General features: G+C 34.3%; 2 protein-coding genes across 3 annotated transcripts; both read right to left on the bottom strand.

Moving 5' to 3' along the window:
* Window positions 1-4,981: 4,981 nt before the first annotated feature.
* On the bottom strand, window positions 4,982-10,800 carry LOC107415439 (CRM-domain containing factor CFM2, chloroplastic). 2 transcript variants are annotated; one of them, XM_016023764.4, is made up of 13 exons: window positions 10,032-10,798; window positions 9,228-9,747; window positions 9,023-9,153; window positions 8,334-8,648; window positions 8,031-8,187; window positions 7,598-7,890; window positions 7,052-7,111; window positions 6,885-6,938; window positions 6,691-6,807; window positions 6,325-6,549; window positions 6,018-6,210; window positions 5,734-5,864; window positions 4,982-5,639 (listed from the first exon to the last, which is right to left on the bottom strand). In XM_016023764.4, the coding sequence occupies exons 1-13, from the start codon at window positions 10,725-10,727 to the stop codon at window positions 5,427-5,429; spliced, it is 3,105 nt and encodes a 1,034-aa protein (XP_015879250.3). In that variant the 5' UTR covers window positions 10,728-10,798; the 3' UTR covers window positions 4,982-5,426. The 2 variants fall into 2 exon arrangements, 1 of the variants encoding a protein (XP_015879250.3); XR_007240166.2 differs by having other exon boundaries at window positions 5,500-5,639; window positions 6,022-6,210; window positions 10,032-10,800.
* Window positions 10,801-11,010: 210 nt separating this feature from the next.
* On the bottom strand, window positions 11,011-13,494 carry LOC107415440 (uncharacterized). Its single transcript, XM_016023765.4, has 6 exons — window positions 13,179-13,494; window positions 12,459-12,494; window positions 11,923-12,124; window positions 11,625-11,703; window positions 11,414-11,531; window positions 11,011-11,319 (listed from the first exon to the last, which is right to left on the bottom strand). The coding sequence occupies exons 1-6, from the start codon at window positions 13,361-13,363 to the stop codon at window positions 11,295-11,297; spliced, it is 645 nt and encodes a 214-aa protein (XP_015879251.3). The 5' UTR covers window positions 13,364-13,494; the 3' UTR covers window positions 11,011-11,294.
* Window positions 13,495-15,570: the final 2,076 nt, after the last annotated feature.

Here is a 15,570-nt window from a genome sequence, read left to right as displayed (position 1 = left end):
CTATTTATGAAATAACCATGGACTAGTCCACGGATATGCACCAAGCTCTCCAGGTCCCATGGCCACTAATTAAACGACGTAGTACCCAACAAAATGTGAAAAGAGCTGTAAATCTCAAATATCAATGAATATTCATATTTTTTTTCTCAAATGGAAAGTCTCAAGAACATTGAACATTATGAATGGGAAAAATATGTCAGGTTGTGATTAATAATTAATATGACTCTGCATACCAATTTATTTTAGCCACTGCTGGCTATAGTACCATTCTTTATATGTCTATACTTCAAGACTGACAAGGACATGCTGTTTCCTCTTGTCTATACTCGATATCTATCTAATCACATTCTACAAGTGGCGATGTACTACTCAACCGAGGCCAATTCTTCATATAATTCAAATTTTTTTGGTAATTTCTTTATATAATTCATGTATTTCTCCCAATACATAAATATGCATTAATAGCTAAGTTGTTTTTTTTTTTTTTTTTTTGAACTTGGTGAGAAAAGAGTATACGGAGATTCTGTTGGTTAATCAAGAGAGAGATAGAGAGAGACAGGGAAAAGAAATTAGTACATATTTGTTTAATGCTGTCTATCTTGAATAGTTAAGAAAAATAAAATGTTTCTATTTATGTTTTTCCAATTAAAGCTGACAAATTATTTCCCTTTTGAGTCCTATACGTTTATGACACCATTAGTGCTCATTCTAATTATTTATTGATCAAAATACACAAATATAAATATGGTTTATATATAATTTGCATTGTTCTCATTTCCCCCATCCGCAAATCAGTGCAGAGCCTAGTGGCTAAGTTGATTATTCTGCTGAGAACAAATATAGTTATCAGGATTCCATGGAAAATGGCGGCCAAAAGATTATTGCTTGGAACCAAATGAGAAAAATCTGTTATAACGTTCAACATATATAAAAGAAGTTAAGAAACCATAATTCACCAAAAAGAAGCCAAGAAACCATAAGTGTTAAAAGACCACAGAAGTAATTGTTTGATTTAGCAATTTGGAAACAATTAAATTAATATGCTACAAATATATATATATATATATATATAGATATTTATGAAGTTTGGAAAATTCTATCAAATTGCTGAATGTTAATAAATACCAAACAATATATATACTTCTATTAACATACAACTTTTCATGCATCTGACAAATTTTCGCAACCACGATTTTGCATTTTCTTTAACATATTCAGAAGTCAGTTCCTGCAAATCAGAAATGATTCCAAACGAGAACGCTACCTAATGCCTTATTGAAGCTTACATATACTAGGGAGAAGGAAGAGGAAAATAAAATCATATATAACAAGCAACCAGATTAAAAATACATGTATATACACACAAACATATACATGTAGAGATTTTCATGCTTGCTTCGTAGTATAAAACTTTTAATCTATTAACAAAAAAAAAAAAAGAAAAAAAAAAGAAGAAGTTATGAAACTGAAAATCAATCATGGCGTTTATGATATTGGCTTTTTTTTGTTTTTTTTGTTTTTTTGACTGAATAAATATTGGCTTTCTTTACTAGTGCACATGCAAGGTATTTTCATATATGTATGTGTGTATGTTCATCTTAATTATAAGATGTTCATAGGACTTGAAGACTCAAATACAGAAACAAAAACCTCATGATGGCCAATAGAATACAATATGTCGATATATATTTATATATATATATACATATATATACACATATATGTCATGTAGATGGACATGGATATTCTAGAAATATAAATTCTAGCTAGACAAGAAGAAAAGGTTTGCAAACCCTAGTATGAATCTTGCTGATCCAATTGGAAAAAAGAGAATAATCAAAGCAGAAATTAACACTTTTGAGGAAAGCAACGTACAATATTATTCATTTCACAAAGGGATTATATGGGTCTTTTTTCCAAACATTTACTATCAGAATAATAAACAGCTTCTCCATATATATATATATATATATATATAAGAAAGAAAAACAACACACAAAGTAGTAGGTTAATTAAAACACAACAGAAAATACAGGAGCTTGCTTACCAAATAGCTAGAAACTTCAGTTTGGTCTTAAATAAGGCACTATAATTATAACAAAACCAGCAAAATCCATGAAACGCCTCGTAGTTATCCAACCACAACAAGATCTAGAAATTTACTAAAACAAATTATTAAAAGCTGATCATATGTAAGAAAGGTGAGGAAGTTCGATTTGCTTTTTGATCTAGCAAACCATCGGACCAAAGATGCTTGATTCCCCGGAAAACCCAAAAGAAAACGAGAAAGAGAAAGAGAACTACTTCAAATTAAGAAGAAGATCCTCTCTTTCGGTGGAAACATAGAAAAGCTGAAGCAGTTGGTGGATAGAGAAGTTTCAGCGGCCGAGTACTCCTCCAGCAAACACATGTAGATGTAGTAGTCCACCACCACCATGAGCAGCATGACCAATATTATGTGATCAGTGACTTGTTGTTGTGGTTTGTTTTTGTTTTTGTTTTGGTTTAACTTTTTCGTTGGTGGTAATGATGGTGCTTTGGGGCTCGTGGGGTGGTTGAGAAAGAAAGAGAGAGCAGTGTGGGAACAATGATGGTGATGGAGAAGGTAGAGAGAAGACATGATGATTGCTTTTGGGTTCTGGCGTTGAAACAAAGGCCAGGCTCTGAAAAAAAACCACACCCAAAAAACCTAAAAGAAAAAAAAAGAAAAAGAAAAGTTTCTAGGTTTTATTTGCCCCTCTTTCTCTCTTCTGACATCGCTAGGCTAGAGATAGAGAGAGAAAGAGCAAAAAAGAGAATGATGATGATTCATGGAGCCCCAGAGACTTTTGTATAAAAATGCATTTATTATATAGTTATTTATATGATAGATGTGGAAGATGGGTAGCTGATCACCACCTCCACTCTTTCTTATGAGCTACCGCGCGTGTGAAAACAAAAGCTACTACAGTCAGCTCAAGCTCAGGCTGTCCAAATATTTATTACTTCTTCTAAAACCTTCTTCTACTGCATTTATTTACCAAAACTCTATTTCAGGTTTTATTGCTAGCTATATATCATTCCTCTTCCTATACAATCAATTACACGCTTTTTAACGTTGTGGGTTAAACTTCTTCCAACTTATGTTAACTAGCTTCATTAATAAAGCCATTCATAAATATTATATGCACATAATTGTCCGGACATCGAATCGGAACATTGGAATGGTAAAATTGCTATTATCTTGAATAATGATTTAAAATTTATAACTAATATTTTAAATATTATATTTAGATAATTAGTAATATTCTATAATCGTTATAGGAGTTTTGGCATATATACAGTGGTTTGGGACAAAAAGAATGTGGAAAATTTAAAGAAATATTTATAATATTACAAGACTTGCAATTTAAGTGGTCATTAACAAAATGCTCAATCGTTCTTAATTTGTGTGTTTAGTGAAACAATTAGTAATTAAAAGGTAATAGAAAGAGCCTTTTCCTATAACTAGTTGCTATTGCTGCTTTATTTGAGTAGATGATAATTGAATTCACCACTACTTGTTATATTTTCTGAATTGAATAATATTTTATATATTTTTTTAAAATTTACATAACCCATTATTGTTCTCCATAAAGTAACTTGCTTTTTTATTGAGGGAAGGAATAATCCTTTCTAACTCACCCTCTTTGAACCATAAAAGCCAAATTGTTGTTTTTATTGAAGGAAAGCTAGCAAAATATTTTGTAATTTACGATGGATAAAATTAGCTGGAGAGGAAATGATGATGGCATAGTTTGTTTGGACCCAAAAAGGGTAAGGAGAAAAAAAAATAAATAAAAGAAAAAGAAAAAAGAAAACCCAAATATAATAAATGCGCCTGAAGGTTGGTCCCTCCTATATTAAACTATGCGTGTGCCACCCAAATTGTGCACTTTGAAATCTTTAGCAGAAAAGAGGAAAGGAAAGTAGATAGTACTCATGAGGAACAGTGATGATGTTCATTTACATACTTGTTCAGGAATATCAAAATCACCTACTCCATTTCCATTCTAATCATCACATCTTCCTCTTCTCCTCTCTTCTGCACACTATTCTCCTCTTTTTTCCTGTTCATTTTGACCCTATCTTCTTCTAAATGGACCAAACACAAACACAACACCCATTAACCCACCTCTATTCATTCCCATTCTCAGATATGAGAAATTGCTTTCAACTCAACTTTTAACTAAAAAATAAATGAAGTTTTTAAATTTTAATCGAAAATGATTAAACATTGTTAATTGGTTGTGTTTAGCTAATTAATTAGAGCCAAATCAGATTATTGGAAAAAATTTTAAACAGCTAAGCACAAACGTTCACAAGCACAATAATTTCTGAAAAGTTATAGGAGTTGATCAAGCATGTAAAAACAAAAACAAAAAAAGTAGAATGACTTTTTCTTGACCCTCCACGACAAATAACCGTATTGCAGAAGAAAAGTAGAATTTGTAGCTCACCCCGCAATCACACCCTCCAAATATGGGTCGCCTAGTGGTATCGGGTTGGATGCATAAATGGGATTATTGACTCCCAATATATTTTTTCTCCTTCGGAAAAAAAAAAAAAAAATTTAAAAAAAATTTCCCATTTCTTCTACTTTTTGACTTTACTGTCTCAAAAGAGTTTATGGCTAATAACTGTAAACCATTCTACTTGTTGTGTAAAATACAGTCTTTAAAGCTCTTTCATTATCATTACCTTTATAAAGCCAAGTCTTTGGGAATCCATAAGATGAATTTAGGACTTTTGGCTCATCCCCTCCAGAAAACAAAAAGTAAAAATATAGAGATAATAAAAAATTAAAAGAAGGAAAAAGGAAAAAGGAAAAAAAGAAAAAGAAAAAGAGTTGGGAGGCAAGCCCAACTCCCAATTCCCATGTACATTCCAAGTCCAACGCAGAAATTTCTTCTCTCCTCCTCCTCAATAAAAATTAAACATAAACAATGAAAAAGCCCAAACAGGAATGAATCATTTTACGTTATTTTCTTTTCATGTTTATAATAATCTAATATACATGTACAACCTAGTGTTTACTTTACAATACAAATAATTGGATGCAACCCAAATCCAGCACTTTGAAGTTTAAATGTCACAACATCGAACACAGCGCATTCATTCTTTTACCCTTCTTGAACCAAACAATCGGCTTTCAACAAATCGGACCAATAGATAACCAATTGTCGAGTTTTGGAAAAAGTCACCATGATTGTTCTGTCGCCACATTGAATTTCTCACTAAAAGCAGGTAACTCGGACTAGCATGTCATCCAGATACATGATTGTCTGCTTTAATTGCTGCTAAGCTTGGCAGATGGCTTGTAGACTTGTATGGACAATTGAGTATAGGCTGGTTCAAGCCAAAACAGAAAACCACTTTGCCACAACTTCATATCTCCTACCAATGGGCTATGGGGATGCATCTGTTTCTTGAGACTGCAAACCACATTCAAGCTTGATAGCAGCAAGGAGTTCAGGAGAGATGACGGGCTGAGTATCAACCTTTTTCCCTGCGTCACCAAGATTCTTCTTAGTGCATTCTGAAGTATCTTCTGCTCCCCAACCTCTGTAAAGTATAACTTTGCTAGGCTCTTGAGAGACTAGAACTGCACCCGTTGCTTGCTGAGAGATAGATGGATAGATAAAATGAAGTAAATCAGATCTGATTTGATTTGGCTTAACTAAAATATGGAAAAAGCCAAGCTTGGGTGCAAACCTCCAGCTTGAAGACCACCTCTTGGACTGAGGTTCCTTTCGCTCTACCTTTCACATTTACGATAGCTAAAGGGTGTTTCTCAAAGTGTGCCTTTATTGCTTTTGCAACACCAGTTACAATGTTGCTCTTCCCTGATAAGTAATTAGAAGCAGCAAAGTTATTGATATGTGATCAGTTCCCATGATTATATCAATGAATTTTTTTGATAAATGATTTTTTTTAAGGCCGCACTTATAAAAACTGAGTGCAATTATCAGAAACCAAAAATGAGTAAGTGCAATTACCTACAGCAAGCACAGGACGTTTTTTCATCTTTAGGGCCTGCCTCCGTAGAAGAAGTCTTTCCTTATTGGAAAGCCGTGTAGCTCTGGAGGACATGCTCAATCCATTCTCTACCAGTGATGGAACTGATTGTTCAGAGTCATTTTTGTTTGATTTACTTGAAGACTCCATTGTCTCATTATTAGAAACACAATGCTGAGAATCAACAGTAACAGAACAAGTCAATCCCTTGATGAAATACACCTAAAAGTCCATTAACAACTAAAGAAAAACAAGTATGTAAACAAGCATAGTACTTGATGATATTACCCTAACAACAGCTTTAACAGCACAATTTATATCCTTTAAGTCGCTTTGACTACCATTTGATTCATATGATGATCTTGGTTCAAGTGTACCAGTCTCATTCCCATCACATGACTGAGAGCTATCAATTAGTTTATCCTGCTGAGCCGCTAGCCGAGCTTTGATGGAAGTACCCATGCCATCTTTCAGGTTTATGGGAATATAATGCGCTCTATTTTCATCCCTAGCCTTAAGTAATCATACCAAATGCGTGAGAAATACTGAAATCACACTCGAAAAAATAAATATATCAGCCAACTAGCTTTATATGTGCAGAATACTCAAACAATGGGAACTGTGAAATCAGTTATTTATTTGTGTATTCCCCACCTGAAAAATCTCTTCATTGCAAGCTGGTTTTCCAAGATGAGAGAGAGATCCTGACTTGAGTTCAGGATTTGGACTCAAATCCTCAGATGATTGCACACCTTTAATATCCTCTCTGACCTAAATTATGCCATAACTGTAAAATTTTCCTTCAATTATTACTTGGGGATAAAATAAATAAAGATGAGATGGCTCACCAATTTACTCGATTCATTAATTGACTGTATTTCTTTTGCATCCTTGTCTTTAACCTGAGTAGAATTGATTTCTTTGATTGAAGATAATTGATGAAGAATTTTGAAAAGCCAAAAAAAAAGAAGTGCAGAAAAAAGTAGGAGAAAAGAGAACATATGGGACAATTCACCAGCTGAAGCTTTAAGTCGTCTATATTTTTATTAAGCCTCAAAACATGTAGTTTCAGGGACTGCAAAATCAACCGATGAAAGAGCAAATGTCAGATCGGATTAAGTTGAAACTTGAAACAGAAAATTACAAAAAGAAAAATAAAAAACCCACAGATCGACAAATAACCTTAACCAAGCAAAAGATTCATGTCATAACAGAGTTGATAATCCATAGAAAATGGTCTTTTCATGTGACAGTTTCAAAAAATACTAACCCTGCCCTTCAACTAGCTGTATAAATGTCCAAAGGATATGACACAAGAAAAGGATATCACTCCTGGAAACTCCAAATGTAGAAAAGGAATGGTTTAACACCTAGATGTGTGTCCAAATCCAACTTCCTAACTGAGTAATGCTACATATGTTGAAAGTTATTATAACTCTTTATGTGCAATTGCTTTGAAGCATTTTTTTTTTTTTTTCTCCTTTTAACATGAAGGAATAGTCAGAATGAAAGAAATTGACCTTTACAAGTGCACATAGAGTATTAGACGAGTCAATTTTACCTCACGTCGCTGTGCCTCGATAAAGCGCTTCATTGCTTGTCTTTTATTCAAAAGAGTCTGAGGCCTTAAAGAAGCAGGCCGTTTATAATTCTTTCCACGATATATGATAATTGCATAACCTTTATTTACCCTCTCCACAGCCACCAATATTCCACCACTTTCTGCCTCTAGGGTTCGTGCTACTTGGTGAACATCTTCAATGGTTTTTCCATTAGTTATAATCTTTATGAGTTCCCTATATTTCCAGTGAAGATGCATGTTTTCAACTGTTCCATCAAAAACACCTCGTCTACCTGAGAATTTAAAGAGAAAGTTGTTCAGACACATTCCTATATAACAAAGTAATATGTTTTAATACAAGCTAAACTGAACATTTAAAACTTAAACAAAATGTTCTCAATACTGAAAACTTTCATTAGATCAGATAACTCACCCAATAATAGGAAAGGCTTCATTCTCAAGCCAATCTTCCTCAACATATATCTTTCTTCTTCTGTTATACCCTCTTTATCTATGTCAGGTTGTTGTTGGATCTCTGCTTTCTCCAGCTCTGCTAGAAGTTTCTCTGCCTTCTCTCTTTTTTCTATGGCCTGTTTGAGAGATAGATGCCATGTGTTAAAGAAATAGAAGAAGAAGAAGCAGAAAAGAGGTTAAAAGAATAAGTCATCCAACTATAGCACCTCAAGGAAATTTTAACAATGAGACAGACAACTGTCGTTCCTCAAAGAAACCATACCATAGACAGTTTGATGCTAGTCCTTTTGATAAATTTCTCGGTGGGTCTTAGCTTTTTTTGCCCAGAAAGGAGACCTGTCTTGTGTTCATTGATCCCTCTAGATTCATGTTCTGTACCATGTTCAACAGTCTCAAGTTTAAGCTCTTCTGTAGTTGCAGTTGATGCATTAGTCTCTGTCCTCTGTTTCTCCATATGCATTCGATATTTCCTCCGCTCTTCTATTGCAGACGAAACTGCCGGTGGTAGAAAATCCTTTCCTCTGTATAAGACGATAAATTCCCTATCCCGAGCAAGCAGAGTTCCTCCAGTCAGGCACTGCAACAAAATCATTACATAAGATGTCTTTGAGCATCTTCATCTAGATTAGAATGTCTCCTTTGATAGTTTTAATAAAAGTATGCATAAAGAGTACAATAATTTGTTTGCTGGCTTCATTGGACGTAGACAGTAAAGTAAAAATCTTAGATTACAAATATTAAATTGACAAAGTACTATTTTGCGATGGAAGCTACGGTTTTACAATTTAAAGAAGCACAAAACAATGCACATATATGCTTGTAATCTCACAAATTAACATTCTTGGTAGATTTGTCACTTAATAACCCAATGATCAAATCACAATACATAATCAAGGTGCCTGCTATCGAACACGGAAAAAACATATTAAAAATGTTTTGACTATCTCTAACCTTCAACTCTTCAGCCATCATCTCGCTATTGGTGTTCTGTACCCCTCTCTTTATAGCAATCTTGGCAATCTCGCATTTTTCCCAGAGCTTGACAATGGAAGAAGCCAATCCTTGAAGATTCCTATTTCTTCCTGTTAAAATGAAAAAAGCTAGTAAACATTCTTAACATATTATAACAGCTCATGGTATAACAAGGTAAACTAACCCAATGCAAAATGGCATGGTAAGGGCCGGGCAAGTCTTCTTAATGTAGTCATTTCATCATCTGTTAGTTTAGGCTTCACACCATAAGGTAGAAGGCGGAACGGTCTCCTGTACCCGGGAACGACCGCAGGTAGAAGGTCAGCATCAATAGGCAGAGGATCATGTCCCCACCAATCAGTAAAACGTGGGCCCAATCCATCTAACAAGCGGTCAGCTTCTTCTGCAAGTTGTGCCTCACCTGGCAGTTGAAATCGTACTCTATTTGACAAACCAACCCCCTGTATTAAGGCTGGCTGAGTTTTTTCACTAGTTGGAACTGGGGTAGCAGATTTCACTCCATTTATGCTATAAGAGCAGGTCTCATGTTCTCCATCTTCATCATCTTGATCCAATAATGCATTGGCGGAAGTGTCATTTGTCGAAATTGTATCACGCAGAAAATAAGGGTACTTATAGTTGATCCCTCTATACAATACTATCTTACTTCCAGCCCTCCAAACAACTAGACCTCCGGTTTTTCTCTGATAATGTTAAAACAACAAACAATTTAAATCAGGTGAATGCATGCCAAATTTGATATTCTATTCTAACGACTTAAATAAAAATATAAAGTTGGCAACTTTATTCTCCGTTTACTACTTCCGAGCAGCAAAATAAAGTTTGAGTTTGATTACAATATCAAACAATTCAAAGAATCAACAAGATCATGAAACAACAGAATGTTTAATGTTTGAGCGAAATTTGAAATCATATAAATACAAAAAGAAAAAAGAAAAAAAGGGAAATGAATCACAACGATGCTGACCTCTAACAAGTCATGTGTCCTCTTCATGTTCAGCTTACTCAAATCATCGCAGACTATCCTGACGACCTCCGATCGTCTCCACCGCTCGTGGATTCCATTCACGATCCCTTCCGTAATCCCGGCTTTCCCGATTTTCAGTTTCTTCCTCAACGCAATCCCCAAGGTAGTTAGCCTCCTCAGCTCCTCCTTCGGCAAGCTGAGCTCGGCCAGCGTCGGCACACTCTCCTTCTTCTTGTTCACAGCCGATTCTTTCTTCTGCTTCTTCACCTCGTTTCTCAGTTCGTGAAACCTCGCAATTGCAGAGCCCGTGCCGGGCTCCGGAACCGGGTTCTCCGGCGTGCTCCAGCTGGAATCAATAGTGTGGCCGACCCTACTCTTGGCCAACCGCTCCGGCAACGGAACGAATATTTCCCCGGCGGAGGTGGAGGAGGAGCTCCGAGAGGGTTCGGATACGGGTTTCGGATCGACATTTTCGTCCGTGAAACCGAGGTTTCGGAGCTTTTCGGCAATTCGTTGGATGGCGGACTTGGGCAGTAGAGCTTGGGTTTGGGCATCGGTGGTGGAGCTCCGGACAAGGAAGTTGATGGGTTTAGGATTGGGGAAGATTTGGGTTTTGAGAAGCGATTGGTCCGGTAGAGTCTTGTTTGGCAGGAGTAGTAGTGAGGTGGTGGAAAGGTGAGCAAGGGGAAGAAGCATTTCAATACGTCACATGCAAAAGCAGATTTTGGTAATGTTATGCAAAAGCAGATTGAAAAAAGCCACTGGGAGTCAGTATATAGTTTGGCCAACTCCTACAAGATAAGGTTATCTCTCAGCATCTTTATATCACGTGGCTCGCAGGTGCATTTTAAATCACAAATTTTATTTTGTCTCAATTTTTTCATGTACTGCCTCATTTAGTATTGTATCGAGCCAGTTTGGCACAACATAAACAATTTCAACACAATAGATACAACAAATATGTAAGAGAAATCTGTAATTGCAGGAATCTATACATTTTATTTTGTATCATTTTGAACGAACAATCAATGTGTTTGTGTTTGCCAAATTAAAAAAAAGTAAGTTGCTGGCATTTTTTGTACAATACATTAACAAGAATACAGCATTTACATTTGTTTAATATCCCCATTACAAATTTATTATACACAGTTCAATTGCACATCTTAGAACATGTTCATCTGATGACGAGGAAGACTATCTGAGTATTCACAGAACGATGGCCAGAACATGCTTGTCTGATGACAAGGAAGATGATCTGGGCATTCACAGAACGATGGCCAGTTCTTTCCTGAAACCAAGAAAAAAAAAGAAAAAAGAGTCAGTCTGGTATTTCAGTTTATATGAACATGGTATTGGTAGTGCTCTAATAATAGTGTACTTACATTTGGAAATGTAGATATTGATCCAATGTAAGAGGTTTAGGACCACCAAACCAATCGATCAAAAAGATATCCTCAATCTCTAATTTGAAGAACTGGAAATTGTGATCCTCAGGCCAGTCTGCCAACCACCCAGTTTAAATTAAATATCAGTTCGGTATCAAATATTAGAACAAGGCCAAACTACAAACTAGTGATTTTGACTAATAATTACCTTTCATCTCTGAATGCTTCGAGAATAGTGCTTTTCTAGCAAATTCTTCTTCTTTGGAGTTTCCATCAACCAACTTCAACTGAAACATCATTAATGAAGCAAAATATTATTCAGCTGAGTCAACATTATATCCTTTAATTGTCAAGTCAACTCAATAGTAACCCTTTTTGGATATTACATGTATATTAGCTTATTATAATTATTGCATAGTGGAAACTAAAGAGATAAGAGAGTAAAAAGAAGAATCACTGGCACATAGGCAACAAGGTTTTGTAAAACTTTGACATTAGAAACATACCTTTCCTGTAAGGGTAATCTTTGCACAAGTGGGGTTCTCAGGGTCAACCTTGCCACAGGTTCCAATAGGATACTCACTGATTGTGAGTGAAGCTCTGTTGTCTTTCAGTGCATTTCGTGCGGTTGGATCAAGAGCTGTCAAGTAAAAGTATGGGATACCACTACCGTTGTCCGGTAGCCCATCACTAAACGAAACCACATTCCTGCATTGAATTTAGATTATGTTAAAGTAGTTTCGGCCAGCAGCCAGGAGATGTAAAGAAACCTAAAACTCCCAAGGCAAAGAGAAGTGAATTAATTTTTAGAAGTTAAATGCTGAATCAAGAGGATGTAAAAATGCATGAAGAAAGCAAGTATGTCTGATTGTGTGTTTTCAATAGGTACGATGAAGAAAGCAAGTATGTCTGACTGTGTGCTCTCAATAGGTATAAGATATATAAGCACTCATAATCAGTACTATATCTAGAGATTGCAGCAAAAGTGCATGCAGCTTGAACCTAAGAAGTATATATACATATGACAAAGAGGAAAACTTACCCAAAGGGAGCTCCTCCCAAATCAATTGAAATGGTACTGCAAAATTAAAATGATTGATATAAGCTCTGGATATACAAGCTTTCCAATAAAGTGACATAAATATAAAAAGGAAAATTAAAATGAGTTTAGTTTCAGCATGACGAAAGTTGCATTAATATCGATTTTAAGTCGAGTTCTTATGTACTTATGTTATTGTCTTTTGTTACATCTTAAAAAATGAAAAGCATCACATCTTCATTTTTCTCTTAATTAACAAATATACGGATCAGAATAACAAGGCAACATAAATTTCCCATCCATTTACATTAGAAATACATCTAAAACTTGTAACTTAGCCAAATATACTCATTAGAACAAGGAGATAACCTTACTTTCAAGAGTGCTTCAATACATAGAAACAGAACGCATTTAATAGAATGGAATAATCAGAGGTAGCCCAGATTATAATTACCGGAAAAAAACAGCAAGAAGAACTCAACAACTACGAATACACTAAAAACCCAAATAAATTTTTAATGCTTCATCAAGACTAGAATGATTGGAAATCAAATCGAATAGATTGAAAAACAAGCTAAAAATCAAAGCAAAACCAATTAAATAACTTGATAGGATCCTTTGATAAACAGAAAAGCAAACAAAGAATCGAGAATCAGAACCACAAAACACAAGCAAAAATTGAGACCCTAATCACAAAAGAAGTGGGGGAAAAAGAGAATATACTTCAAGACACCCCAGGAATTCTGAGAGACCAACCAACGAGCAGTAGCAGCGGCATTTTTGGGGTCGGGTTTGTTTTTGTTGTTGTCGATAGAGAGTAAACGTCCCTGCACAGAATCTTGGATTTGGATACGCACCATAACAAAAATCAACCACAAAACATAATAAACACCTCCTTCGATTTTCATTTTTTTTTTTTTTTTTTTTTTTTTTTTTTTTTTTATGTGTGTGTGTGTGTGTGTGTTCAGACAGTTTACAAACAATTCCGTGCTTATACACACAAATATACGGCTAACTACTGGCCCTCAACCGTGCCTTTTGAAGTTTGTTGACTATTAAACAGGAAAGAAGTTATATCCTCTGCAACCAATAGCATGCTAACTTCTAGTTTTCTGGCCGGCAATAAAATATATTTCTTTCTATATATACGGCATATTTTGCCATGAATATTATTTCCATGGGAAAAATAATTGATTTAAAATTTATCGATATACTACTTTATCTCTAGGTAGGATCTAAAAGAGAAAGTAGGAGAGCACAAGCCACAAAGTGTTTTTTTTATTTTTATTTTTTTTTGAAGTGAGTGTTCTTTTTTTTCTTTTTCTTTTTTTTATATTCACAAAAAATTAATAATAATAAGAACAAAGTTTTTATTTTTTTTTTTAAAAAAAGAAAAAGGAAAAAAACAAAGTTGAAATAGGTAAACTTGAAGACACAGATTTTCTCAATCAATTACAAAATTTCCTCCATTATTTTGGTATTTGAAATGTACGGACCTCTCATATTTATAATTGTTTAACCAACAGAATTAACCTCGCTAGACAAGATGAAGATTGGCCGCGGTTAATTACGGCGCTTTGTGGATGGAAAACGCATAGAACTTATTTGAGGGTCCCACAGTATGGGCCGTGACCTATCAGTTACAAGCTTTATCCGGATCAAAGGGCCTCCTATCTTTATCCGGCCCATGCTTTCTGATCCACTTTTGTATTTTTTATTTTTTATTTTTTTTGAAATTTTATTTTCTTTTTGGTTTTTGGAAGGGGAAGCACACACATGAAATAGCCGGCCTCTAGAAGACTATAAACCAAGCCAAAAGCACGTGACGCTTTTGTCTTAAGCCATTTACATTTCCTTATTAATAAAGCATTTCTTCACACTTTAATAACCTTTTTTTTGCTTTTGCTTTTACAAACTCAGCTTATAAATATCCAGATTCCTAATGCATAGCCTTAAAACTTACATCTTCAACATTTAGAATATGTTCAACGCACAGCATATGATTTCTTTCTTTTTCCCTCAACGTCTCCTTTTATTTTTTTTGTTATAATTTTTCTTTTACTGGTTAATCATGTATGTTCTGTCCTTTTCCAAATTAGTTGACTGTTAATGTTCTATCCTCTGCAACCGATTGCATGGTGGAAGTTGATCTCCGTTTATGTTGATCTCATATTGGCTTCTTTGTTTTCTTATTATTATTTTTTCAAAAAATCATTTTATATACACACCATTATCATTATTTGAAAAGGTTAAATAGTTTAACTTATGCCATAATATTATTTTTATTGTGAAACAATTAATCAAGCTCAAAGGAGGTGAATAACTATTTGAAATTTGTAGTATTCTTCTTCACTATTATCTCAAAATATATGTATATATCTCAATATATATATATATATATATTCTTCTTCACTAGAATGATACCTATTGGTACCATTTAAATGAAAAATCGAAAACAAAGGAAAAACAAAGCTGAAATAGGTTGCAAACCTTGACAACAGAGATTGGTTGCAGTGTATTGCAACTTGGAGGATGGATGGAAGGCACATGGGCCGTATTGAGGAGGTGTCATAGAATGGCTTGCGACCAATCTGTTTCAAACTTTATCCAAATCAAAGGCCCTATCCTATCCATCCAGCCCATAATGGCATGAAACTTACATCTCCAATATTTATTTTTATGTATATAAATATATTTTATGTGAAATGACATGTACGCATTATAAATTATCGTTTTGAATTAAACAACGATTATGTGGCTTTTATAAAATTTAAATTGTAAATTATTGTTAGAAACATTTTTCATTGGACAAATTCAATGTCCCGAGATTTTTTTTTTTTTTTTGCCTCAACACATGTCCAGATGTTTTATCTAAATCAAGCGTGTACTAAGCTAAATTTATTTATTAAATATTATTAATTAACATGTTCATATGATATAAAAAAAGAATTAAAAAATTAAACTAATTAAATAATACAATATCATCTGCCTACCATGTTATTTAATTAATAAATTTAATAAATATTTCATCAAATTAAGTATTATTACAACTTCAGAAAAAGATAATTAAAAAAAAAACAATACAATTAAGTAAATTGAGAGTTTTTCATAATAC

The sequence above is a fragment of the Ziziphus jujuba genome, chromosome 4, assembly GCF_031755915.1.
Source record: "Ziziphus jujuba cultivar Dongzao chromosome 4, ASM3175591v1".
Classification (NCBI taxonomy): domain Eukaryota; kingdom Viridiplantae; phylum Streptophyta; class Magnoliopsida; order Rosales; family Rhamnaceae; genus Ziziphus; species Ziziphus jujuba.
Note: the sequence above shows the minus strand (reverse complement) of the source record. Positions and strands in the feature narration are given on the sequence as shown.

Coding starts and splice junctions, on each gene's coding strand:
- LOC107415439 (XM_016023764.4), bottom strand. CDS start 10,727: ATGCTTCTTCCCCTTGCTCACCTTTCCACCACCTCACTACTACTCCTG. Junction 8,649..9,022: donor TGATGGCTGAAGAGTTGAAG/GTTAGAGATAGT, acceptor ATTTTGTTGCAG/TGCCTGACTGGAGGAACTCT. Junction 6,211..6,324: donor CTGTTAAAGCTGTTGTTAGG/GTAATATCATCA, acceptor GTTGATTCTCAG/CATTGTGTTTCTAATAATGA.
- LOC107415440 (XM_016023765.4), bottom strand. CDS start 13,363: ATGAAAATCGAAGGAGGTGTTTATTATGTTTTGTGGTTGATTTTTGTT. Junction 12,495..13,178: donor AATTCCTGGGGTGTCTTGAA/GTATATTCTCTT, acceptor TTAATTTTGCAG/TACCATTTCAATTGATTTGG. Junction 11,704..11,922: donor AGATTACCCTTACAGGAAAG/GTATGTTTCTAA, acceptor ATGATGTTTCAG/TTGAAGTTGGTTGATGGAAA.